Here is a 26,032-nt window from a genome sequence, read left to right as displayed (position 1 = left end):
ATTTCAAAGATCAGATAAGCCAAAGCGCCAATCCCCCTTAAAAACCTTACGACTAATATTTTATTCAAATGCTCGAGTGAGCTGACCCTTGGCCGTTTCTGTATGGCCCGACCCCCCGCGCCCCAACAAAACTTCTTAACTATATTTTATTCCAAAAATTATGGCAACGCACCATTGGCCCTCCAGGGCCGACCCTCACCCCCTCCCCCCCAAAAAACAACGACTTATTGACAATATTTCATTCCAAGACTAATGGGATTTGACCTCTGGTCCTCCATAGCCCAATACCCCTTCCTCCCCCCAAAATTAATAATAATAAATCACGGGAACTGACCCCCGGCCCTCCTTCCCTCTGGTCAATTTATTCTAGTCAACTTAGTAAAAAAAAACAAAAAAATTAATATTTTACAGAGAGAGAGAGAAATACTTTATTAACAAAATGAATGCTTACATAATCTTTCAACTATCATTGGGGAAACGCATTGGGTTGTATATGATGGTTGTTTACATCCTTAAAATCTACTTATATATATTCACACTTCACTCATAAATCAAAAATCGCAAAAAAAAATCATCAACAACTTCCAAGAAGCTAGCGTTTCAACTAACTCTTGAACCGGCTTAACTTAACTGCCACCTTTATACCGTCCAGGAGAGAATTCAACAGCTATAGTCAAGCAAAACGCAGAAATTAAGATTCTCGTTGAGTACTCCGAATATCAGACACTATCCCTGAAGAACATCTAGTTTCATAACAATGATAAAACAAGTTAGACTTAAAATTTTCTCAAAAGCACTCTAAAATTTAGACTCTTTTAAAACTTGAAACACAAGAACTAGTCCACAGCAAACCACCATTTGACAGATACGGATTGATAAGAGAATGATAGAGGATCATTATAATTTTTGGTAGAAGCTTATTTCTTAGCCTTCTTATAAGACCCAATCCTCTTGCCACTTTTGCTGATATTGCATCACAGTGTAGTTTCCAACTCTAATTGTAGTCAAGATAAAAAAAAAATATTTAAAACTAAAGCTTGAATTGAGAATACACCATTCAGACAAATTTTTTCATTTAAAATAACGGGAGTGCCAATCCTATAAAAAGTCATGAAATTCGTCTTAAAGACATTAACAGATAGACAGCTAAATCTCATAAACCTTGCCAGTTCATTTAGGGCCTTATTAGCCTTTTCAGTCAATATTTTTTCGCTAAATGATGTTACTGAAAACACAGTATCATCAAAACTTAACTAAAGCCTAACAGTCAAAAAAATAGACAATTAAAGGTAAAAAAATACCAATCAATACGGGTTTTCTGCATTAGTTCCCTTAACATGATATACAAAATATAGTCTCCCACAGTCTAGCTGCTGAAATCAACTAACTTTATTTATTTCTGACATATATTATGATTAGACATTCCTATCTGAAACCCAATAAATATCCCATCTTTGATAGAAATATTTTGCTCATCATACCCGCACAGAGAAGATTGGCAGTACATTTCTCAACCAGATGATTTAATTATCTTCCCAAATTTAAAAATTAAAGCTAATAAATTGAATTTAAATGTGTTTTGCGTCACAAAGAAGCCACTTTATCACCCCTCAGCTCTTAATTGTTAGATTCAAGTACATATGCAGTTAAATTTTTTTTTTTACAACTTACCGTTTTTAATATAAGAATCCTCAGAAACTGTGATGGGATCGGCCATTTTCAGAATTTGTGGCAAGTACATTAAAGATCTTGGAATGGAGTTAATGCAAACTATGAGAAGTAAAATACTATCATTGGAACTTGGATACAACACAGATTTTAGTCAAGAGAGTCCTAAAATACAAAATATATTAGGATTGATGACTAAAAACTATTAAGAGAATTAAAAAATACATTAGGATGATGATATAAGAATTAAACCAATATAAAATATATAATTTTTGGCTTTTATTGAATTTTATGAATCGTATATGAAAGGGGCTGTGCCCTCCTCAACACCTCGCTCTTTAAGCTAAAGTTTGACTTTCTCACAACTCTTTTTTTTAAACAATAAAAACTTTAGCGTAAAGAGCGAGGCGTTGAGGAGGGCACAGCCCCTTTCATATACGGAAGCGGAGGTTTGGGGGGAGCAGCCCCCCAACAGCACCTCCTAATCGCTGTACGTTTTAAGGTTTGAACTTGTGACTCAGCTTCTTTAACTCTTTAGAAAACGTAGTTTTTTTCAAATAATTTCTGCACGTTTTTGTACAGTTTATAACTTATTATTGCTTGACTAACTGTTAGCTGATCTTTTGAGGAGTTAAAGATGGGGGCTGCCGCCTCCCAAACCCCCCGCTTTTGAAGATTCTTGTGTTAAGGCTTTTAATTCCTGAGTACTCAAATCAAATGCACAGTAAGATTTTTATCAGCCGCCCCAGGCCCCATGTTATCAAAGCAGTGGACACTTACCTGTAACCTGAAGGCCGACTGTGATATTCTTCTGGAGACGCCTGTTGAGCCAAAGGATTTAATAGATTGGATTTAAAAAAGGAACTGAGTTACTTTTTTAAACTTTAAATTCAATATATAAAAAAATTTTCTGACAGAGAATCGAACTCGGATCTTCCGCCTGACAGTCAGGAATAGCAACCACTTTACCACAGAGACATTACATTATTTTTATTCTGTGCGATGTATTTTTGACGCAAGCAAATCCCCACAAAAGTTGATATTTGGTTTTTGGAAAACAGGGAAGGAGTGATCGGATTGGGCTGAAATTTTAAGGATAAGCTCCCAGGCCCCAGGAGAGCTTATCCTCTAGATTTCAGCCCGATCAGACAACGTTAAAGTGGGGCTGTGGTGGGAAAAATTAACATGGGCTCTTATCGGAAAACAAGGTTCTGGGTAAATGTAAATTCGGGGGATAATTCTTTTGGTTTGAAAATCTCAAAAGGCCCTATCAGGTCAAATTCGGGTTCAAATGAGTTCTCATCAACTTACATCTGTTGCCTACTCTGGCTGCAGGTGTGGCTGATAAAAAAAGAGAAATGAACATTAAGTGGCTATATTTGGTTTTTGGAAAACAGGGAAGGAGTGATCGGATTGAGCTGAAATTTCGAAGATAGGAAAGCTTAACCTCTAAACTTCAGCCAAATCGGACAACGTTAAAGGGGGGCTGTGGTCGGAGGTTCGAAGCTTCCGGCCCACTTTTACCCATGAAGATAAAGTCGGAGGGGGGTAAAATTTTGCACGTTTCTTAGTTGGAGCTTGGGCAACAAAATGCGATCATCGCTGTCTCTCTGTGACCACTAAGACCGGAAATCGCTTAACATTGGGGTGGGTCGCCTCTTTATAGAGGCACAAGTTTCCCTCCTTGATTATATATACCCCAGAAGATTCAGAAGAACCCATAAGAGCCTTCAGTTTTACCTTCCACGCATTCGTTTTCTGTAATCATACTAAGCTACAAACATACTTAGCATTGCATATTGCAACTGAAAATAGACCCCAAAACCACGGCGACATAAAATTCAGCGGCGGCGGACACAATTCTGCCACCACCGAAAAACTATCGACAACGCGACGTCAATTTATTGGTGTTTCATCTATTTTTAGAAATTTTTCGGCTACTTTTAAAAAGTTTTGAAAGCTAAATTGGTATCAATTCTGATCAGAAGGAGCCATAAGAACCTTCAACTGTGCCTAGAACGCATTCGTCTTCTACTTTCACACTACGCTCCAGACTAAATAAACATTACATATTGCAACTGAAAATAGACTCCAAAACCGCACCAACATAAAATTCAGTGGTGGCGGACACAATTTTGCCACCACCAAAAAATTACCGGCGACGAGCTGTCAATTTGTCACCGTTACCTCCATTTTTAGAAATTTTCAGCCGCTTTTAAAAAGTTTTGAAAGCTAAATTGGTATCGATTCTGATCAAAATTTGGTCCAAGATTCACTTTTAGCTTCATGACCATTGACCAAATCTTGGACAAAATAAGGACAAGATATAAAGCCTTACTATTTACATCTATTCTCTTAATCCATATGAATGATGGCAAGAGCTTAAACTGCCTAATATATGAATTAATCCTAAAATATAAATTATTTTAGTTGTAATTTAAAATGAGATCTAAAGCTGGAATTAAAAAAATGTATTTTAACCTTAAATCCATGGTTAACTTACGAATCATCACTGGAATCTGAAGTTTATTTCTTACTTTATGTCTCAATTCCCTGGTCTTTCAACCTTTATTCCACTTCTTTGGCTTCCCTACCCCTTAAACAATCACTCTCTACACTACAGAAGCTATTATTTCTCATTGCCTTAAGATTGAATCCTCTCACTTAAGAGCAGTATAGCCTAATAAAGGTTTTAAGATTAAACGTATCACCAGAATCCTTTCAGAATGAAAGATATTATTTATTCTCCTTCCCATCTCCTTCCCTAATCCTACAAAATAAGTTATTTAAAATGTAGTTTAAATTAAGCTCTAAAGCTGGAATTAAACAAACGTATTTCCACCTTAAATCCATGGTTAACTTATGAATCCTCAATGGAATCTGAAGTTTATGTCTTACTTTGTGTCTCAATTTCCTGGTCATGTAACCTTTATTCCAGTTCTTTAGCTTCCCTACCCCATAAAAAATTATTCTCCACTCTAAAAAAGCTATTATTTCTCCTTGCCTTATTGAATCCTCTCAAATAAGAGCTACATAGCCTAATAAAGGTTTTAAGATTAAACGTTTCACCACACTCCTTTGAGAATGAAAGAGATTATTTATTCTCCTTCCCATTTCGGCAATTAAGGTCCCATGGGTGTGGAAGTAATTAGACAAGGTGGATAATCATATCAAAAAAAATACGTTTTAATCTATAAACTATTATTTAATATGATTTTTTTTTTTTACATAGCCCATTTTGAGAAAGATTAGTAAGTTGTTCTTTAAGATCTGTTAACTAAGAGGGGTTAGAAGAACAAGAGGCAGCATTTTGCAAATGAAATATTGTAAATAACAAAAGGCAACATCTTACACATAAGAGCATGATATATTTTAAAATTTTTAATTATAGAATTACATTTTAGAGTTTAATGAGCGTTAAGTATTAAATTCCCCATTTTGTCAATTCCCTGGTAATTTAAAAAGCCAGAATAAAAAAAAATTCAGAACACATTTAGAAATAAACTCTATCACTTTCCTTTAAAGCTTTGACAAACTTGTAGTTATCATGTATAAAAATAAGCTTTTTTACATGGTGTGGGACCAACATAGAAAATAGCAGCAACAATTATTTCTGCACTCTTGAAAACCCTTTCTGCTACAGCACTTGTTACCACCAATGATAGAAATTTTCTTGCCAAAGCTACAATCCATGGCAGCTGAGTAAAATATCTTTTCCAGGAGGCAGTGGTTGTATTGATTGCATCTAGGGCAGGATCTTTTGATTTTCTAGTATAGGCTTACAAGCACCAATATAAATCTAATTGAAGCCAAACAACACCATCATTTTTATTCTGTTTTGCATTGTTATTCTGACACATTATTTGCTCAAGCAGTCTCGTTTTTATCATATATGATCATGAAAAGATTTAGAGTTGCTGCTCATCTAAGAAAACCCACAAGCCACATTCAAACACCAAATTGGGGTAGCTAATCCAAAGATAGCACCAGAGATTTCTATCTCCTCTTTTGGCGTTTTGATGGCCCTCTCCTCTTTGTACATCAGAATTTCTACAGTATTAAAATGCTCGGTAAAAGTTAAATTGTAAACAAACTCTGCAGCATCCTCCGGGCTCTAATGCATGCCTTGGAGAACACCATCCATGATAAATCTTCTTTTTTAGAGCCAGAATACTGAAAATAACTGGGGAAAATGAACAAAAACTACGAAAGTCACAAAGACGACTCGGCAAAAAGATTTAAATCTTACAAAGCTCGAGCTAAATCTGTAGTCATTCATTGCACCATCTTTAAGACTCTATTCTCTGTAATATATGTATTTAAACTGATATTCGTAAGTCTTTAATTAATCTATAAACAAACTATTACAGCATGGCCAACTTTGTCGAAAGTGAAAGGAAACTTCGGTAAACTGAAAGTGGTAATAACAAACTTATGTACACCAAAGTATAATTAGTGTTTTGACCACCTAGTAATGATGTTTTTTTAAGTATCAAACAAACATGTTTGAATCGTCAATTATAGATTTGTATTATCATTCTCTTCTTCTGTTTTATCTGTACATTATAAATGAAATTTTAAAGTTCTCATTTCTGGGTTCTGTTTGCATACAAATCATATTATCACTTTAATCCTCTCGTCTTACTCCTTTCTCCCTAAGATCACCAGCTAGTTGTATACATGCTTCTTACAAGAAACTGAACTAATCTTCTTCAGGATATACAATTCTTTTAGCTGAACTGTGCTCTCAAGCTTCATATTTGAAGTGGACATTATGCTAATTATTAAAAATAATAATAAAAACACAGTTGGTAAAAAGGTCCAGCCAGTCAGTAAACCTCCACCTCCTCCAAACATCTTGGCTAGTAACACCCCTGCAAGCCTGAGAATATTTGTCTGATTTTCAAAGAAGGAATGAAACACCCTCACAAAGTCAAGGAATCTCAATGAACATTGTACTATAAGGTTTGGTATATCAGAGAACTCTAATGTAGATTCTTCAAGCTCTCTTCTACAAAATATGGAATTTTGTGCTTATATCCCAGAAGAAAGATCATGGATGATTGGGTATTTGTTTTTTTTCTCCCAGAAGCAATTGTATGAAACCAAAAGTTCTAAAAGATTAGAAGAGTGCTCATTTGAATGAAAATTAAAAGTTCTAGTTCCATTTTTAAATGACCAAAAAGATTGGAGGTTGGCCCATGCTTTTCCCCAATAAAAAATCTAATGAAAATTTGAGATTGTTATTTAATTTGCCATAAATTAAAGGTCCAACAAATCTGCCTCTGACCCCTGTTATTACCAATGGTCCCTGTGGCAAGACCCAAAATAGGCCATGGCTGTAAGTTATGCAATCTACCCTTTGTTTACATATAGCGTTTTTTATTTGGAAGCATAAAGAAAATTTGGGGGGGGGGGGGGAATTTTACATGAAGTTGAAAGGTATCAGGGGGAATTCCCCAGAATAAATTCTAGAAATAAAAGGGAGAGGGTGGTCCCCGTCATGAATTTAAATATGGTCATATATATAAATTTAAAAAACAAGTTTTTGAACTAATAGTAAGGACCATTAATACTTTAAACAACCAACAGTTAGTCCACATATGAGGGGGGCTATCCTATCCTTATCCATTGCACTTTATGCTAAAGTTAAGACTTTTTCCTCCCATTCTTTAAGAACATGTCCTGAAATACAAGGGCTCTTGAATTTGAATAAAAACTACTTTGAGAGATGTTAAGACTTAAGAAAAATGAGCAAGGGTGGAGGAGGGGCAGCCCCACTCATGTACAGAATTCATTTTGTTTGTTGAAATTTTTATGTTATGGCTTACATTAAGTTGATTTTTTTTAATTTAGTAAGAATAAAGAATCCAGCTCAATGTTAACATCATTAGTATCCTCCATATAATATACGTCTTAATTTTAAGATCACTTGCATTTACTGGTTCATTGACATTGAAGCTGTACTCAGGATTTTTTTTCAGGGGTAGAGGTCTATTCAAAGATTTTTTTTGGGGAGGGGGGTTGACACAAAAAAAAACTAAAATAACAAATAAAAAAATGTTTATATCCATTTTTACAAGTCAGACAAACATTTTTTGGGGGTAGGGAGTCAACCCTCCCCCCCCCTGGGTAGAACCTTGATTGAGATCTAGCACGGATTGGCTCATCTATTACTAATAGTTTTAAAATTGACTAATAAATTACATTTAACTTAAAATTAATTTTAAAAAAGTTATATTAAAACAGCTAGATATGTAAAATCTGATATAGGCCTGTGGGTCTTTCTCACCTATACGCTTTACTATAGGCCTACTGTTTATCTGATTGCAAAGAAACTGAAGTAGTTGAGTGCAATCTTGCAAAGGTTTAGGGCATAACATAAGGGATAGGCACACATAGCTGATGATTTTGGGGACTGATTCAACAAGGGTATATTCCATGTCAAGTGATTATAATTAGACAGGCTAAAAGGTGGGGCTTAGTAACGTTTTTCAATCATTAATCATCATTAATTATGACTGACTCACAATAATCATCAAATAAAAATTATTAAATGCCTAAATCTCTTAAGCTCTAGTACATTCTTTGTCTAGACCATCACTAATGATGATTAATCACTGAAAAATAACCACTTAGCCCCATCTCTTAACACCATTAATTAGAATAACTTGACATGGAATACACCCTTGCTGAAATCGGTTCTAAAAATCAGCTACGTGTGCCTTGTCCTTTAGTTACAAGCCTTTCCTTTTTTGGTATTTTATCCTTACAGTTTGGTTAAATTTTACTTATATTGGACAACACCTAAGCATAGGAACCAGTATGTTTTGTAAAACTTGTTTATTAGTGTCACTGAATTGCTTAACACAAACGACTTTAAAAATAAAACGGTATCAAATATAATTTTAAGTATTGATTTTCTTAATTGTTTATTCACAAATGGAGAAATAAATGCTTTTCCAGTAAACAAGCTTCTCGTGGCCTGTGAGTGAACTAAAACTAGAAAAGGACTAGTGTTACTCACAGATCGGACAGTAATCATCATAAGTATAAAGTAGACCTACAATATATTGTACAACTTCAACACACCTTCCTAGGGGTCATTAAGGCTCTAGATCCATGAGCCTGCAACACATGCCTTGGTAAATATTTTCTTTTTCATCTCATTGACCTACAAACAAATTGAGCATACAAACCCTATACCATTTTTTATGCTATTACTGAATGTAATTATTGCTTTCCTTGAAAATCTAATTTTAAGTCTTTTTAAGACCCTTGAAAATAATAATGTAATTCTATTTTCATTTTATAAAAATGGGTTATAACATTTTTTTTCAAACTTACTAATTCCATTTTGTTAAAGTTGTATAATTCATAAGCATTAATTTGTCAAGATTAAATTGATTTAAAAAAAAATCAAAACAAATATGTCATGTTTTCTTCTTGTTCTATTAGGCTGCTTAAAAACTGTCATTTCACCAATTTTTTTGGAAAATATCAAAGCCAACAGAAGAAACATGGCAGATGGAAAATAGAGAAATTCTTTTGAATATTTTATTCAACTTAATAATGATAAATCAAAGCTTTTGAATTTATATAACTTTAAAATAGATGTATAATCAAATAGCATGTTTGAAATCCAAGGTTTAAGCCTTTTTTATACCTAAATCTAGAAATTTTTTGGTCATTTTCAAGGGTTAAAAAAGGCTTAAATTTGAACATGCAGGAGAAGCAATTATCATATTTGTAAAAAAGATAAAAAAAAGCCATTGAGTGCGATTCTTCTTCTAATTCACAGCAGGCAGGCTATTCAGTTGATACTATTTAGCCCTTTTCGTTTTGCTTCACTCTGTGGGCTACATAGCTACTTACTTGGCTGTCTCTTATTTATTAGATATTCTCAGATATCTTTCAGTAGATCTTTTGACTCAAGGAGTTCAAATATAAGATGATAGATATCCATTTCTGTGCTCTGTGTGCAGGTATAGTTGGCTAGGCTCTTGGCTGATAGTGAGATCTTGTGGTGTTTGAAGCATTTTAACAGTTTACAAAGCAAGGTATGTTGTGCAGACATCAGCATATTACATTCAAATAGGCAATGGTCAATTGTTTCATTATTCATATTACAATGCCTGCAAAGAGGGGACAGGGGAATTGAACCACTTGAATTAGAAAACTTATATCAGAATGCAAGGAAATTTAGTCCATTTGTTCCGGAACAAATTCTATGCTAAATTTTAGAAAGATACTTATTGGGAAAGGGGGAAAGGATAGGATTAATCTTATTAAAATTAATATCTGAGAGCCTCCATCGGTAAATATCTTTAATTGGGATTGGTCTCCCACTTGGCTGGTCAATATTTATAGCATTGTTTGCTATTTCATCAACCTGATGATTACCACTTATGCCAGAGTGGCTAGGACTGTACTGAAAATAAGTTTTTATGCCACTTGAAGCAAGATTATCTATAATACTGACACAATGATAAGTGTCAATGTCCGACTTATATTGAGGAGCTGAGGCCAGCAACTCAAGGCTTGATAGAGGGTCGGAATATATGATACTATTATTTGAATTTGCAATCAAAGGTTGGTTTTCCTTAAGAATCATGGCATTAACTCAGCAGACATTATAGATAAATTATTATATAATCTCTCGCCCATTGCAATCTTCAGGTGAGGAAGGAAAACACCACTTGCAACCTTCTCATTCATTTTTAACCCATCAACAAATATTTGGAAGTGATTTTTATATTTAATTGTATTAAGTTCTGCAAATTTTTTCTGGACAAAAGCAATGGCGGTTAAATCTTTATTCCACTTTGAGAACTCATTATTTATTATGGGACTTGACCAATTCCATGGGGGGGATCGGGGGAAATTGGGTGCAATAGACTTTGCTGGTATGGGGAACTTCTTCTGAATATTGGCATACTCATCTGCAATGCCTCTATACATGGCTGGATTTCTTAACCAATTATGTAGTGTGTGTGAGCTATTTGATTCAATTTTTGTAAGATGTTTTGTCAAGAGAAAGCTACGTCTCTCCCTTATTGTTGTTAATTCACTCTCCATAAGCAGAAACTGGGTGCTTGTGGGTTTCCTAAGACCAAATTTGAGACGTATTATATCATTTTGTGTTGTTTCAATTTTTTGCATCTGGGTCTTTGCACAAGCACCATAAACGATGAGCCCATAGTCAATATGGGGTCTTATATGTGATTTATAAAACTGGAGTAAGGTTTTCTCCTTACAGCTCCAGGGTGTGGAAAGAAGTCTTTTTAGTATACTTGTTTTTCTAAAGCATTTTTTTATTGTGTTTGAAATGTGGAGGTGGAAATTAAGTTTTTGGTCCAGCATGAGACCTAGGTAATTAATCTGATTATCTTCTGGAATAGTTGTTATATTTATATTTAGATTTAGTTTTGCATTAACAAGGTTTGCTTCTGATGAAATTGGATTATTTTTGACTTGGTAGGTGCAATAGATAAATCTGAATGTTGAGAGAATTTTTCAAACTGGAAAAGTGACTTTTGCAGATTTGACTGTGCTATCTCAAAGGTGTTGCCAGATGACCATAGCACCAGATCATCAGCATATTGTAGATTCGTATGGGGTAGGTTCATGTCCCAGAGATATAGGGCAAATAGGATGTAACTGAGGACTGCTCCCTGAGGTAGGCCTTTTGTTATTGTCTTTTGGGATGAAGAGGCTGAACAGACACAGACAACGAAACTTTGCACTCCTATGAAGGATTTAATAAAGGGTACTAGCTTAGGGGGTACTCCGAGGTTTGCAAGTATGATTAAAAGGATTTGGTGGTTCACATTATGTTATATTTGCTTTATTCACACCAATAATATGAATAGCTAAATATTTACCTATTTCTTAACTTCAAAATACCTTCCTAGGGGTAGTTGAGGCTATAGATCCATTCCTGATAATTTTCTCTAGCCTACCTAACATAACTAAGCCTACTTTCTTAGACAGACAAAAGCCCCTTAGATAGAATTTTAATAGTTAAAGGTCTAGTAATTTAATCCTAGATTGCATGAGAAATATTAGTCTATTGTTGCTTTTAGTCTTTTTTATTTGGCAGTAAGAACAAATTGAAGATGAAAAAAGGCATTAAATATTGGGTGAATTTTTTTTGCATTTCATATTAGTGACTTACAAATAAAGTGAACATACCATTCAATGCCTTTTTTATGCCATTGAAAATATTAAAGCTGACAGAAGAAGGTTTAGCTACAGAAAAGTGGTACAACCTTCTTTTCAGTTTTTGTTGCTTTCTTAACATAACATTAACATTGGAACTGCTAAAGAAATAAAATATGATGATAATATAATAGTTTAGAAACAAATTTGGGCTACATATTGGCACTTTAGGGGTGGGGGGTATTGGTAAAGCATAGCCTATATTAAATACGTAACCTACCCTAGGTTCCTCCCCCCCTAAACCCCAAAAAACAACAGTTTAAATATTGTAAATGCAATAAAAAATCACACTGCAAGCCATTTATTTAGCAAATACCCTTTTGTCTGGTTTCCTTATACAGTATATAGAGGTAGGTACTGCATAATACATAGAAGACACCCGGTAGTCGGTCACATTAATCACTTTGAAAATTACTTTGAAAACTTTTTGACATTTGAACTACTCTAATTGCTGTATTATATCACCTAGGAACTTAATTTTTTTACTCTTATATTTCTAATTGCAGTATTGCCAGTTGGATAATTTAAAACCTGTGAAAAAATGCCAAAAAGCCTGTGAAATTCATCAAAAAACCTGTGACCACTTGTAAAGCGTGTTCAGGCCTTCTTTCTACAGTTTACTTTTGTATGAAGGTCTAAATCGGGTTAAAACTTCCCAAATTTTCGTTGATAGTTTTCCCAAATTTTGTTGATTATCAACGCGAATTTGGGAAGATTTGACCCGATTTAGACCTTTGGGTCAAAACTTTCCAAAAGAAATGCCCTTCTCTCCCCCCCCCAAAAAAAACTGCCCTCTCTGTGGGAATCTCCCCTCAACAAAATTAAATACATTTCCAAATAGCAAATAGGCCACAAAGCTATAGGCTACATCAATGATATGCCAATCACATTACTAGCAATCCTTTACCCAGCAGCTATGGGAGGGAGTGAGGTCATATAATCTGCAAAGGTAAGTTATTGGACCTGCCAACTGTGTTCAATCTAATGGCTAGGTAAAAATTTGGATCATTGCCTTTCAGTAATACATTTATGACCATAGTGATTATTATATTTGGAAATTGCATTTCACTGAAAATTTTCAAGACTTTTTTTCAATTCTTGCCTTATACTATAAGCTATGCATGTTCAAATTTGTGAAAAGTAATGCAACAATACTTCTACCAAAGCGGTCTCTGATTAGAAATAATTGCAACACTTTCTTGACTCTAATAGCTGTTTTAAAATTTAAGTTTTAGTAATCAAAAGTAATAGAATAATGTCATTACTTTATTTTATGCCATGGAAGTCATAAAATAGGTAAAGCTATCAAGAAGAGTTTACTGGAAGAGAATTTTGTCCATGGATTTACAAGTAAAGATTTAATATAAATAAAATTCAAATAAGGAAATAGCCAAGTAGCCTATAGTTTTATAGCATTTAGGTTAAAATCAAAAGTTTCAATTCTATAACACAAAGATTATTAAAGGTCATCAAAAGTCATTGCCCTCTTGAGTGAGAAGGAGCATCAAAAGTCACTGCCCACTAGAGTGAGAAGGAGCAGAAGTAGGTACTTCAAAATATTTCCTGGGACATAATTTTTAGTGTTGGGCGATATTTCGATTTTTCGATATATCGCTATATCGATATTTTCACTTTCGATATTCGATAATCGATAATCGATATCGATATTTCGGAACCGTTTTTGGCTCCGATACACTCTTGTTTTTGCCAAAGTTAAATAATGAAAATCGTAGTTAAAGAGTATTTTGCATTATTTTTTATAAAAACTTCTAATGATACACAATTGAACAATGAAAAAACCGACTTCAATTATATGAAAGAATATCACGAAAACCCAGACGTGAAACTACTTGGGTTCAAGAAAAAAACGTGGCTATATTTGGCTATTCAAAAACAGCAACATGTCAATGTTTTTCCCAGAGAGTCGGTTTCGCCGCTCTGTGATCAACTGACCGGCCTTGGAAAAAACTCTCTCAGAAGGGACACTGGTGGCGGACACAGACATAAATTTCATGGCAACCTCGTACAGATATTTCTGAGAGCCCATGTTGCGAGAATTCCACCACTTGAGTGGATCCGTTTTTCTTGGAACTACAGATTCCCTGTTAAAAAGCTGCAGAGCCATGATAGACTCGGCTGCTGTCGAACCACGTCCTGAGTTGACTACCAGAACTTCGTCATGTGAGCCCCACAAACTGTCATGAGCCTGTCGATGCTGTCTCGCGGGGTTTGTGACGGTACTTGTACCTGCTGCTACGGATTCAGCAGACAGCAAGGCCAAATCCATCTCTCTTGCTATTTTGCCCTAAACCGAGACAAGATCGTCAGGGGAAATATACATTTTCTTGAAACGCGGATCAAGGTATGTGGCAATCGTCACGGGTGTGACCTGACGAGGCTTATAAGCCTAGCTTGCATTTTCTCCATCAAAGCCTTGTAGAGGTCCTCGGCGACATTTTAAAATCCACCACAATCTACTTGAACAAGGTGGCGTCTCAAAATCTTGGATAAAGGCAGGACTTTTGAGATGGAGGGATAGCTTTCAGAAGAGAGCTCGATTGTGACCTCGTCAAAAGGTGTAAGTACCGCGATCACGTTTGAAATAACATCCCACTCACTTTCAGTGAGTAGGAGATCTACTTTACCGAGAAGCACAAGCAAACTTGGTACCGACTCTTTCAAATCTTGTAGACCAGGCAACACAGTGAGAAGCGAATTCCGTCTAGTGGTCACATCAGGTATCAGTTTTTTGGTGCAAACATTATCAATAGAGATCTGAACCTGGCGCAACTTGTCGGCAGCTACAACACTACGTCTGAAAAAGCTGACTATGTTCCTAGCTTTTTGGACAAGAGGTGACAAGTCAGCAGTATCATCAATAGCACCCCTCACAATCAAATTCACAGTAAATGCGAAGCACGAAACATGTCTCCAGCCTTTACCTACAGCAGATGCAGCATCTTTTGCAGCCCGTACCACATTTGCTCCATTATCGGTAACTACAGCTACAACCTTTTCCTTAACCCCCCACTCAGTGGCAATTTTTAGAAGATGAGCTGTGATAGCATAAGCACTATGCCTTTCTTCAATTTTCACAGTAGTAAGCACGTTGCTGCAGAGGCAGCCATTCTCATTAATGTAATGTACAGTGACAGCCATGAAACCCTCAGTCACCCGGGAGGTCCATATATCTGTGGTAAGGGAAACATGTCCTACTTTTTTTAGCACCTCCTGCAGTTTCAATTCCTCCACAGTATACATTTCAGGTAGAAGATCTCTTGTCACCTTGGCTTGGGATGACAGAGTATATTTGGGGTAAAGACCCTGCATCAGATCAATAAACCCAGGATTGGACACGACAGAGAGGGGCTGCATATCTTTTGCAATGAATTTCACAACCAGTTTGTTCATTTTTACAGTTTTAGGGTGCTTTGCACTGTACTTGGTCTGTAACAACGAGTCAATTCTCGGCTGCTTTGCACTTGGTGCTCCTGAGTCAGTCTGGTCACTTCTATCACGGGTAACTTGGGTAGGGTTACTAGCTTGACTCAAAAGTCTGGTTGAGTTTTGGCTATGTGATGGGACAATTTGAATTGAATCATGTTCATCATCAGATGGACACGAATCAGAGTCAGGGTTAACACTGGCACCCCTGGCCAATGTACTTCCTTTTATGCTTTGGTATTGTTTTTTGTGGTTTGTCTTGAGATGAGCATTAAGGTTGGTGGTATTTCCAGAGGTAGCAACACGTTTTTTGCATATTTTGCATAGTGCAGACTTAGCCGATACTTTTGTAAAATATTCCCACAAAGGACTTGGCATTTTTCAAAAACGGGTAGAGACCTGGACCTGCAATATATTAAACATTCAGAGGCAAATAGAATCCAATAGAACTGATTTTGTTAAATAAAGTGGTAGTACCAACCAGCAAATAATGGACCAAATGTGGGGATTCGATTTGGCATATACGGTTGGATTTTGCTGTGTACTCTAGATCAATAAGCAAAAGAAAATGATGAAAAATTACAGTAAATTATCAGCTAAATTTCTAAATATCAATTATTTGGCAAAATATCATATTTTGCTAATCTGTTTTACGGAAATGTTATCTACTAGTCCAATAGCCATGTAGCAAGACAATACTCTGACATTAATGAGATTTCAAAGTCAAGACAGTGTTACCGCCTAGCGTCTAGGCGGTAGAGTCTAGGCTAGACGAGTTGTCGAAAACGCATCTGCCTAAAGAATAATCAAATCAACCGATCACAACCTGGAGAGGCTGTGACACTATTTAATTACCAAAGGAAAAAATCATCAGACTCATTCTTCCTGACTGAGCATAGAAGCAGCATAAAAACAGGACACACAAACAAGCAACATTACAGAACCCTTTAGGGCACTTCTACATTTTTGAAAGACGCCCTCTGACTTACCCATTACATACTTCATACCAGCTTCATCACAGGGACCTATGCAACCTCGGACTGTTTGAAGAAGAAACTAGTGTCGTGGTAATAGAAGTGTCAATCTAACCTTCAAAGTATAATTTAAGCCTCCTAACCCTGTGTGGCAAAGGGAGGTTGTTAATTTCCGTTGAAGAGCTAAAATCAAGGTCTAAAATCTTGATTAATACTTTTTATCACCAACGTACGAAGCTATACTAGTCTGAGGTTGCATATTTACCTAGCATAGGTTCCCTGTACCTGACTTAAACCCTGATTTTTACGAGGTGGGCTGAGAAATTCTACTTCTACACTTACCCAGCTGGGAATCAATAAAAGTATTTGGGGTTATGGGGCTATAAGCCCCATAACCATCATTGTCACATCATCATTTTCAAAATGATAATTTTATTAATAAACAGGCCTTAAGGGTGAGTATACAGGGTTGCGAATTTTTTTGTCAATGAATATGTCCCTTGAGCATCCAAAAATGTTTCCTTTTCAGCCAAATTATGTCCTTATTTTGTCTGTAATATGTCCATAATATATCCATCTTGAAATCTCAAAAACTAGTTTTCTTACGACTTGTATACCTCTTTCAAAGTGGTCAGTTAACATCGAATATAATGAAAACGAATAAGATTCATTTAATCATCCATAAAAAATGAACTAGTGTGAAAGCACAAAAGTCATAAAAACATATAAACAGTAAAAAATTAATTGTCGGAGCTTAAGGCTCATCTTCGTACAAGAGTTCTGCTTGACAGGTATGGTCGGCATGAGGGTCAGCATTTTCACTTCTTTTGGTAGCTTTTTGTCAATCAGAGTATTTCATGCGCATGTCATAAGGTACAATCCAGGAGTCAAGTGACGTTGCAGACTGCTTGGTAATTAGGGTTGCCCTTCCATCCGGAGGGTGACATACCTCATAATTCAGTAATTGCTTCTGTTGCAAATTATATTTTGAGCCCTTCAAGGGGCCCCAAAGGTATTTAATTTTTTTAACCACACAAAGAAGTTATCAACAGTAGTTAAGTTACTGAAAAGTTGTTAAAAACATATCACTAATTTATAAATAAGTTATTCAAGAGTAATATATTCCAAAAAATAACAATCAAACCCCATTTATTGGGCAACACAAATATAAACTGTTTTCCTAATGTTTCAATTTTTAAAATGCCGTAAACAAAATTAGCAGTTATTTTTGAATTTTGTAACTTGGGTGTAAAAATTTCTGGTATTATTTTTGCACATTTGGGGGGTGGGGGTGGGTAAATTTCATGGTAACTTTGCAGTGGACCTTATAATCTACTAGAATGAAAGTGAAAACATCATTTGATACTTCTTATGCTCTTTCATAATTCATATAAAATACCTTCAGGGCCCCTATAAGGGCTAAAGATGCAATTTGCAACAGAAGCAATTATTGAATTAGGAAATAGCATAAAAAAGGCATCAAATGATGTATTTGCTTTCTTCTTAGCTAAATTATAGTGCTACCTGCAAATTTACCACCAATACCAACAGCCTAAACTTATACATTGTCCCCAAGATTGGGGGCCTGTTTTAAATATTTAAAAGAAGTGTATTTTGATTAGGATAGCCTACTTGTAAAAGATTACGCATTAGCCAAGCACTGGGAGGTTTTACCCAATAAAAGCCCTCCACTATAGCCTAGTCTAGGTTAAGTTTGTATTAGTCTTATAAAAGTTTTCCAGAATCGTACTGGGAATTTCACATAAACCTAAGGGTGACTCATTCAAACAGGGTGCGTGACTGCCTTTGTTCCAGCAACACTTTACTAGGCTATAACTCCACACAAAGTTTTCATATAGCCTAATTTGTTATCAACCAGGTAGAATCACGACCCTTCTATGAGACCCTTAATGAAATTATTTAAAAAAAACTACGTTTTCTAAAGAGTTAAAGAGGCTGAGTCACAAGTTCGAACCTTAAAACGTACAGGGATTAGAAGGTACAGTTGGGGGGCTGCCGCATCCCAAACCCCCCACTTTCGCAGCCTTTAAATAAAAAAAAAAGTTTTTTAAACTGAAAGTAAGGAGCGACATTAAAACTTAAAACGAACAGAAATTATTCCATATACGAAAGGGGCTGTGCCCTCCTCAACGCCTCGCTCTTTACGCTAAAGTTTGACTTTCTCACAACTCTTTTTTTTAACCAATAAAAACTTTAGCGTAAAGAGCGCGGCGTTGAGGAGGGCACAGCCCCTTTCATATACGGAATAATTTCTGTTCGTTTAAAGTTTTAATGTCGCTCCTTACTTTCAGTTTAAAAAACTTTTTTTTTTAAAGGTTGCCAAAGTGGGGGGTTTGGGGGGCGGCAGCCTCCCAACTGTACCTCCTAATCCCTGAACGTTTTAAGGTTCGAACTTGTGACTCAGCCTCTTTAACTCTTTAGAAAACGTAGTTTTTTTCAAATAATTTCTGCACATTTTTGTACAGTTTATCACTTATTATTGCTTGACTAACTGTTAGCTGATCGTGTCAAGAGTTAAAGTTGGGGGGCTGCCGTACCCCAAACCCCCCGCTCTTGAAGATTCTTGTGTTAAGGCTTTTAATTCCTGAATACTCAAATCAAATGCGCAGTAAGATTTTCTTTTTTCAACTTGTCTTCGAGCATGCGGGTATACGGCATGTTATCAAAGCAGTGGAGACTTACCTGTAACCTGAAGGCCGACTGTGATATTCTTCTGGAGACGCCTGTTGAGCCGAAGGATTTAATAGATTGGATTTAAAAAAGAAACTGAGTTTCTTTTTTAAACTTTAAATTCAATATAAAGAAAAATTACTCTAACTGGGAATCAAACCCGGGTCTTCCGCCTGACAGTCAGTAGTAGTGACCACTGTACCACAGAGACAATTGCTATATTATTTTTATTCTTTGCTATCTATTTTTGAGGCAAGCAAATCCCCACAAAACTTGATATTTGGTTTTTGGAAAACAAGTGAACGGAGTGATCGGATTGAGCTAAAATTTCGAGGATAAGCTCCCAAGCCCTAGGAAAGCTTATATTCTAAATTTCAGCCCGATCGGACAACGTTAAAGGGGGGCTGTGGTGGGAAAATTTAACATGTGGGCTCTTATAGGAAAACGAGGTTTTTCGTAAATGTAAATTCGGGGGATAATTTTTTTGAGTCTGAAAATATCAAAAGGGCCTGTTGGGAGGCTATACAGTTGGGAGGCTGCCGCCCCCCAAACCCCCCACTTTGGCAACCTTTAAAAAAAAAAAAAAGTTTTTTAAACTGAAAGTAAGGAGCGACATTAAAACTTAAACGAATAGAAATTATTCCGAATATGAAAGGGGCTGTGCCCTCCTCAACGCCTCGCTCTTTACGCTAAAGTTTTTATTGTTAAAAAAAAGAGTTGTGAGAAAGTCAAACTTTAGCGTAAAGAGCGAGGCGTTGAGGAGGGCACAGCCCCTTTCATATACGGAATAATTTCTGTTCGTTTTAAGTTTTAATGTCGCTCCTTACTTTCAGTTTGAAAACTTTTTTTTTATTTAAAGGTTGCGAAAGTGGGGGGTTTGGGGTGCGGCAGCCCCCCAACTGTACCTTCTAATCCCTGTACGTTTTAAGGTTCGAACTTGTGACTCAGCCTCTTTAATTCTTTAGAAAACGTAGTTTTTTTCAAATAATTTCATTAAGGGTCTCCTAGAAGGGTCGTGATTCTACCTGGTTGATAACAAATTAGGCTATATGAAAACTTTGTGTGGAGTTATAGCCTAGTAAAGTGTTGCTCGAACAAAGGCTGTCACGCACCCTGTTTGAATGAGTCACCCTTACGTTTATGTGAAATTCCCAGTACGATTCTGGAAAACTTTTATAAAACTAATACAAACTTAACCTAGACTAGGCTATAGTGGAGGGGTTATATTGGGTAAAACCTCCCAGTGCTTGGCTAATGCATAATCTTTGACAAGTAGGCTATCTTGATCAAAATACACTTCTCTTAAACATTTAAAACAGGCTCCCAATCTTGGGCACAATGTATAAGTTTAGGCTGTTGGTATTGGTGGTAAATTTGCAGGTGGCACAATAATTTAGCTAAGATGAAAGCAAATACATCATTTGATGCCTTTTTTATGCTCTTTCATAATCCAATAATTGCTTCTGTTGCAAATTGCATCTTTAGCCCTTAAAGGGGCCCTGAAGGTATTTTATATGAATTATTAAAGAGCATAAGAAGTATCAAATGATGTTTTCACTTTCATTCTAGTAGATTATAAGGTCCACTGCAAAGTTACCATGAAATTTACCCAACCCCCCCAGCCTAAAGTGCAAATATAATCCCAGAATTGTTGTAAGCAAATTTCCAAAATGCAAAAAACAGTTCTACATTTGTTTAAGGCATTTTAAAACTTTAAACAATAAGAAAACAGTTTATATTTGTGTTGCCCAATAAATGAGGTTTGATTGTTATTTTTTGGAATATATTACTCTTGAATAACTTATTTATAAATTAGTGATATGTTTTTAACAACTTTTCAGTAACTTAATTACTGTTGATAACTTCTTTGTGTGGTTAAAAAAATTAAATTCCTTTGGGGCCCCTTTAAGGGCTCAAGATGCAACTTGCAACATAAGCAATTACTGAATTATGAGGGATGTCACCCTCCTGATTGAAGGGCAACCCAGCTTACCTAGCGCTCTGCAACGTCGCTTGACTCCTGGATTGTACCTTATGACATGCGCAAGAAATACTCTGATTTACAAAAAGCTACCAAAAGAAGTGAAAATGCTGACCCTCATGCCAACCATACCTGTCAAGCGGAACTCTCGTACGAAGATGAGCCTCAAGCTCCGAAAATTATTTTTTTACTGTTTATATGTTTTTATGACTTTTGTGCTTTCACACTTGTTCATTTTTTATGGATGATTAAATGAATCTTATTCGTTTTCATTATATTCGATGTTAACTGACCACTTTGAAAGAGGTATACAAGTCGTAAGAAAACTAGTTTTTGAGATTTCAAGATGGATATATTATGGACATATTACAGACAAAATAAGGACATAATTTGGCTGAAAAGGAAACATTTTTGGATGCTCAAGGGACATATTCATTGACCAAAAAGTTCGCAACCCTGTATACTCACCCTTAAGGCCTGTTTATTAATAAAATCATCATTGTGACAATGATGTGACAATGATGGTTATGGGGCTTATAGCCCCATAACCCAAAATACTTTTATTGATTCCCAGCTGGGTAAGTGTAGAAGTAGAATTTCTCAGCCCACCTCATAAAAATCAGGGTTTAAGTCAGGTACAGGGAACCTATGCTAGGTAAATATGCAACCTCAGACTAGTATAGCTTAGTACGTTGGTGATAAAAAGTATCAATCAAGATTTTAGACCTTGATTTTAGGTCTTCAACGGAAATTAACAACCTCCCTTTGCCACACAGTGTCAGGAGGCTTAAATTACACTTTGAAGGTTAGATTCATACTTCTATTACCACGACACTAGTTTCTTCTCCGAACAGTCCGAGGTTGCATAGGTCCCTGTGATGAAGCTGGTATGAAGTATGTAATGGGTAAGTCAGAGGGCGTCTTTCAAAAATGTAGAAGTGCACTAAAGGGTTCTGTAATGTTGCCTGTTTGTGTGTCCTGTTTTTATGCTGCTTCTATGCTCAGTCAGGAAGAATGAGTCTGATGATTTTTTCCTTTGGTAATTAAATAGTGTCACAGCCTCTCCAGGTTGTGATCGGTTGATTTGATTATTCTTTAGGCAGATGCGTTTTCGACAACTCGTCTAGCCTAGACTCTACCGCCTAGACGCTAGGCGGTAACACTGTCTTGACTTTGAAATCTCATTAATGTCAGAGTTTTGTCTTGCTACATGGCTATTGGACTAGTAGATAACATTTCTGTAAAACAGATTGGCAAAATATGATATTTTGCCAAATAATTGATATTTAGAAATTTAGCTGATAATTTACTGTAATTTTTCATAATTTTCTTTTGCTTATTGATCTAGCGTACATAGCAAAATCAAACCCTATATGCCAAATCGAATCCCCACAGTTGGTCCAGTATTTGCTGGTTGGTACTACCACTTTATTTAACAAAATCAGTTCCATTGGATTCTATTTGCCTCTGAATGTTTAATATATTGCAGGTTCAGGTCTCTACCAGTTTTTGAAAAATGCCAAGTCCTTTGTGGGAATATTTTACAAAAGTATCGGCTAAGTCTGCACTATGCAAAATATGCAAAAAACGTGTTGCTACCTCTGGAAATACCACCAACCTTAATGCTCATCTCAAGACAAACCACAAAAAACAATACCAAAGCATAAAAGGAAGTACATCGGCCGGGGGTGCCAGTGTTAACCCTGATTCTGATTCGTGTTCATCTGATGATGAACATGATTCAAGTCAAATTGTCCCATCACATAGCCAAAACTCAACCAGACCTTTGAGTCAAGCTAGTGACCCTACCCAAGTTACCCGTGATAGAAGTGACCAGACTGACTCAGGAACACCAAGTGCAAAGCAGCCGAGAATTGACTCGTTGCTACAGACCAAGTACAGTGCAAAGCACCCTAAAACTGTATAAATGAACAAACTGGTTGTGAAATTCATTGCAAAAGATATGCAACCCCTCTCTGTTGTTTCAAATCCTGGGTGTAATGATCTGGGACACAGTCTTGACGCCAATTATACTTTGCCATCCTGAGCTAAATTGACAAGAGATCATCTCCCTTAAATCTATTTTGTAGAAAAATTGAAGCTGCAGGAGGCGCTAAAAAACAGTAGGACAGATTTCCCTCACCCCAGATATATGGACCTTCCAGGTAACTGAGGGTTTCATGGCTGTCACTGTACATTACATTAATGAGAATGGCTGCCTCTGCAGCAACGTGCTTACTACTGCGAAAATTGAAGAAAGGCATACTGCTGATCCTATCACAGCTCATCTTCTGAAAATTACCACTGAGTGGGGGATTAAGGAAAAGGTTGTAGCTGTAGTTACCGATAATGGAGCAAATGTGGTACGGGCTGTAAAGGATGCTGCATCTGTTGTAGGTAAAGGCTGGAGACATGTTTCGTGCTTCGCATTTACTGTGAATTTGATTGTGAGGGGTGCTATTGATGATACTGCTGACTTGTCACCTCTTGTCCAAAAAGCTGGGAACATAGTCAGCTTTTTCAGACGTAGTGTTGTAGCTGCCGAAAAGTTGCGCCAGGTCCAGATCTCTATTGATAATGTTTGTATCAAAAAACTGATACCTGATGTGACCACTAGACGGAATTCACTTCTCACTGTGTTGCCTGGTCTACAAGATTTGAAAGAGTCGGTACCAAGTTTGCTTGTGCTTCTCGGTAAAGTAGATCTCCTACTCACTGAAAGTGAGTGGGATGTTATTTCAAACGTGATCACGGTATTTACACCTTTTGACGAGGTCACAATCGAGCTCTCTTCTGAAAGCTATCCCTCCATCTCAAAAGTCCTGCCTTTATCCAAGATTTTGAGACGCCACCTTGTTCAAGTAGATTGTGGTGGATTTTCAAATGTCGCCGAGGACCTCCACAAGGCTTTGATGGAGAAAATGCAAGCTAGGTTTATAAGCCTCGTCAGGTCACACCCGTGACGATTGCCACATACCTTGATCCGCGTTTCAAGAAAATGTATATTTCCCCTGACGATCTTGTCTCGGTTGAGGGCAAAATAGCAAGAGAGATGGATTTGGCCTTGTTGTCTGCTGAATCCGTAGCAGCAGGTACAAGTACCGTCACAAACCCCGCGAGACAGCATCGACAGGCTCATGACAGTTTGTGGGGCTCACATGACGAAGTTCTGGTAGTCAACTCTGGACGTGGTTGGACAGCAGCCGAGTCTATCATGGCTCTGCAACTTTTTAACAGGGACTTTTTAGTTCCAAGAAAAACGGATTCACTCAAGTGGTGGAATTCTCGCAACATGGGCTCTCAGAAATATATGTACGAGGTTGCCATGAAATTTATGTCTGTGTCCGCCACCAGTGTCTCTTTTGAGAGAGTTTTTTCCAAGGCCGGTCAGTTGATCACCGAGCGGCGAAACCGACTCTCTGGGAAAAACATTGACATGTTGCTGTTTTTGAATAGCCACATATAGCCGCGTTTTTTTCTTGAGCCCAAGTAGTTTCATGTCTGGGTTTTCGTGATATTCTTTCATATAATCGAAGTTGGTTTTTTCATTGTTCAATGGTGTATCATTCGAAGTTTATATAAAAAAATAATGCAAAATACTCTTTAACTACGATTTTCATTATTTAACTTTGGCAAAAACAAGAGTGTATCGGAGCCAAAAACGGTTCCGAAATATCGATATCGATTATCAAATATCGAAAGTGAAAATATCGATATATCGAAAAATCGAAATATCGCCAACACTAGTTCTCAAATTTTTACTGAATGTTTTTTTTATAGATGGCATTTATCTTGGCTGTTCATTGTTTCTGTAGTTTTGTATTTTTGCCACAGCGTTTTCAACAATTATTTAAAAGGATTGGTAATCAGAAGTTCTAATGCCATTTTATAGGGTCAAAGTGATCAGAACACAGCAACCCCCCTCCCTCTTCTATTCACACATGTCATGTTTTCCAAAGATGCATCCAATAAAAATTTTGACTGTCCTTTTATTAAAAATAGTCCAACAATCATATAACAAAGCTTTTGGGGTTGATACAAACCACCAGAGCCTAGGGGCAATAGTTACAAGTTATGCCCCTGGGCATTTAAGGTTCTTATGAAGGGATGGTTTTACAAACTTTAGAGGCAGTTCATTTGGTTGAAATTAGTAGTTCTAGTTCCATTTTAAGAGACAAAAGTTATGGAGGCCAACTAGTCCCCCCAACTATCTCCACCAAACACATCTGATTGAAATTGTGCAATGTCCATTTTGTTCAGGGTTGACACATTTCCACAGAACCCTGGATCAGAGCTTTCAGTTATGTCCTTTGGGTATATAAGGTTTTAATGAAATGGGTGGTCATTTAAAAGTCAGATTGATCTTATTTTATTTTAAAAAGGAAGTTATAGCGCCTTTTTAAGAGTCAAAGTGAATTAAGAGCCACCAACCCCCACACCCAACGCCTCGCTCTTTCCGCTAAAGTTTGACTTTCTCACAACTCTTTTTTTTAAACAATAAAAACTTTAGCGTAAAGAGCGAGGCGTTGAGGAGGGCACAGCCCCTTTCATATACGGAATAATTTCTGTTCGTTTTAAGTTTTAATGTCGCTCCTTACTTTCAGGTTAAATTTTTTTTTTATTTAATGGCTGCGAAAGGGGGGGATTGGGGGGGCGGCCGCCCCCCAACTGTACCTTCTAATCCCTGTACGTTTTAAGGTTCGAACTTGTGACTCAGCCTCTTTAACTCTTTAGAAAACATAGTTTTTTTCAAATAATATGAGAAAGAATGGTGGCTGAAGTTAGCTGTATTTGTACTCAGGCGATGAAACCAGACTGATTGCATCCTGGTTGGAAAGGGGGATAGATTTGATGGCTTTAATTTGGGTAGTGTTTTCAGTCACAATCTAGTTATTTCCCTTATAGTTAGAGGTTTCACTGGTTCCATTTGGTTTTTTGCTCCTTGCTTTGCTATATTGTCTGCTTTTTCATTTCCTTCTCTACCCAGGTGACTAGGTATATATTGAAATTTAATAACACAGCCTAATCTTCCAAGGCTGCTAATGTTTTCTTA

At 36.6% G+C, this 26,032-nt stretch overlaps 2 protein-coding genes and 1 long non-coding RNA gene across 3 annotated transcripts; 1 reads left to right on the top strand and 2 right to left on the bottom strand.

Moving 5' to 3' along the window:
• Positions 1–576: 576 nt before the first annotated feature.
• On the bottom strand, positions 577–12,318 carry LOC148947484 (uncharacterized). The gene is made up of 3 exons (XR_016142364.1): positions 12,206–12,318; positions 1,672–1,833; positions 577–743 (listed from the first exon to the last, which is right to left on the bottom strand). It is a non-coding gene; the product is annotated as an uncharacterized LOC148947484 (long non-coding RNA).
• A 2,028-nt stretch (positions 12,319–14,346) lies between these two features.
• On the bottom strand, positions 14,347–15,711 carry LOC148947483 (E3 SUMO-protein ligase ZBED1-like). The gene has a single exon (XM_089095906.1). The coding sequence runs from the start codon at positions 15,709–15,711 to the stop codon at positions 14,347–14,349; it is 1,365 nt and encodes a 454-aa protein (XP_088952032.1).
• A 7,448-nt stretch (positions 15,712–23,159) lies between these two features.
• Positions 23,160–23,942, top strand: LOC148947482 (E3 SUMO-protein ligase ZBED1-like). Its single transcript, XM_089095905.1, has one exon. It carries the CDS (start codon positions 23,160–23,162, stop codon positions 23,940–23,942), a length of 783 nt encoding a protein of 260 aa, XP_088952031.1.
• Positions 23,943–26,032: the final 2,090 nt, after the last annotated feature.

The sequence above is a fragment of the Artemia sp. Qi Xiang Cuo genome, chromosome 10 (assembly GCF_049724085.1).
Source record: "Artemia sp. Qi Xiang Cuo chromosome 10, ASM4972408v1, whole genome shotgun sequence".
Lineage (NCBI taxonomy): Eukaryota > Metazoa > Arthropoda > Branchiopoda > Anostraca > Artemiidae > Artemia > Artemia sp. Qi Xiang Cuo.
Note: the sequence above shows the minus strand (reverse complement) of the source record. Positions and strands in the feature narration are given on the sequence as shown.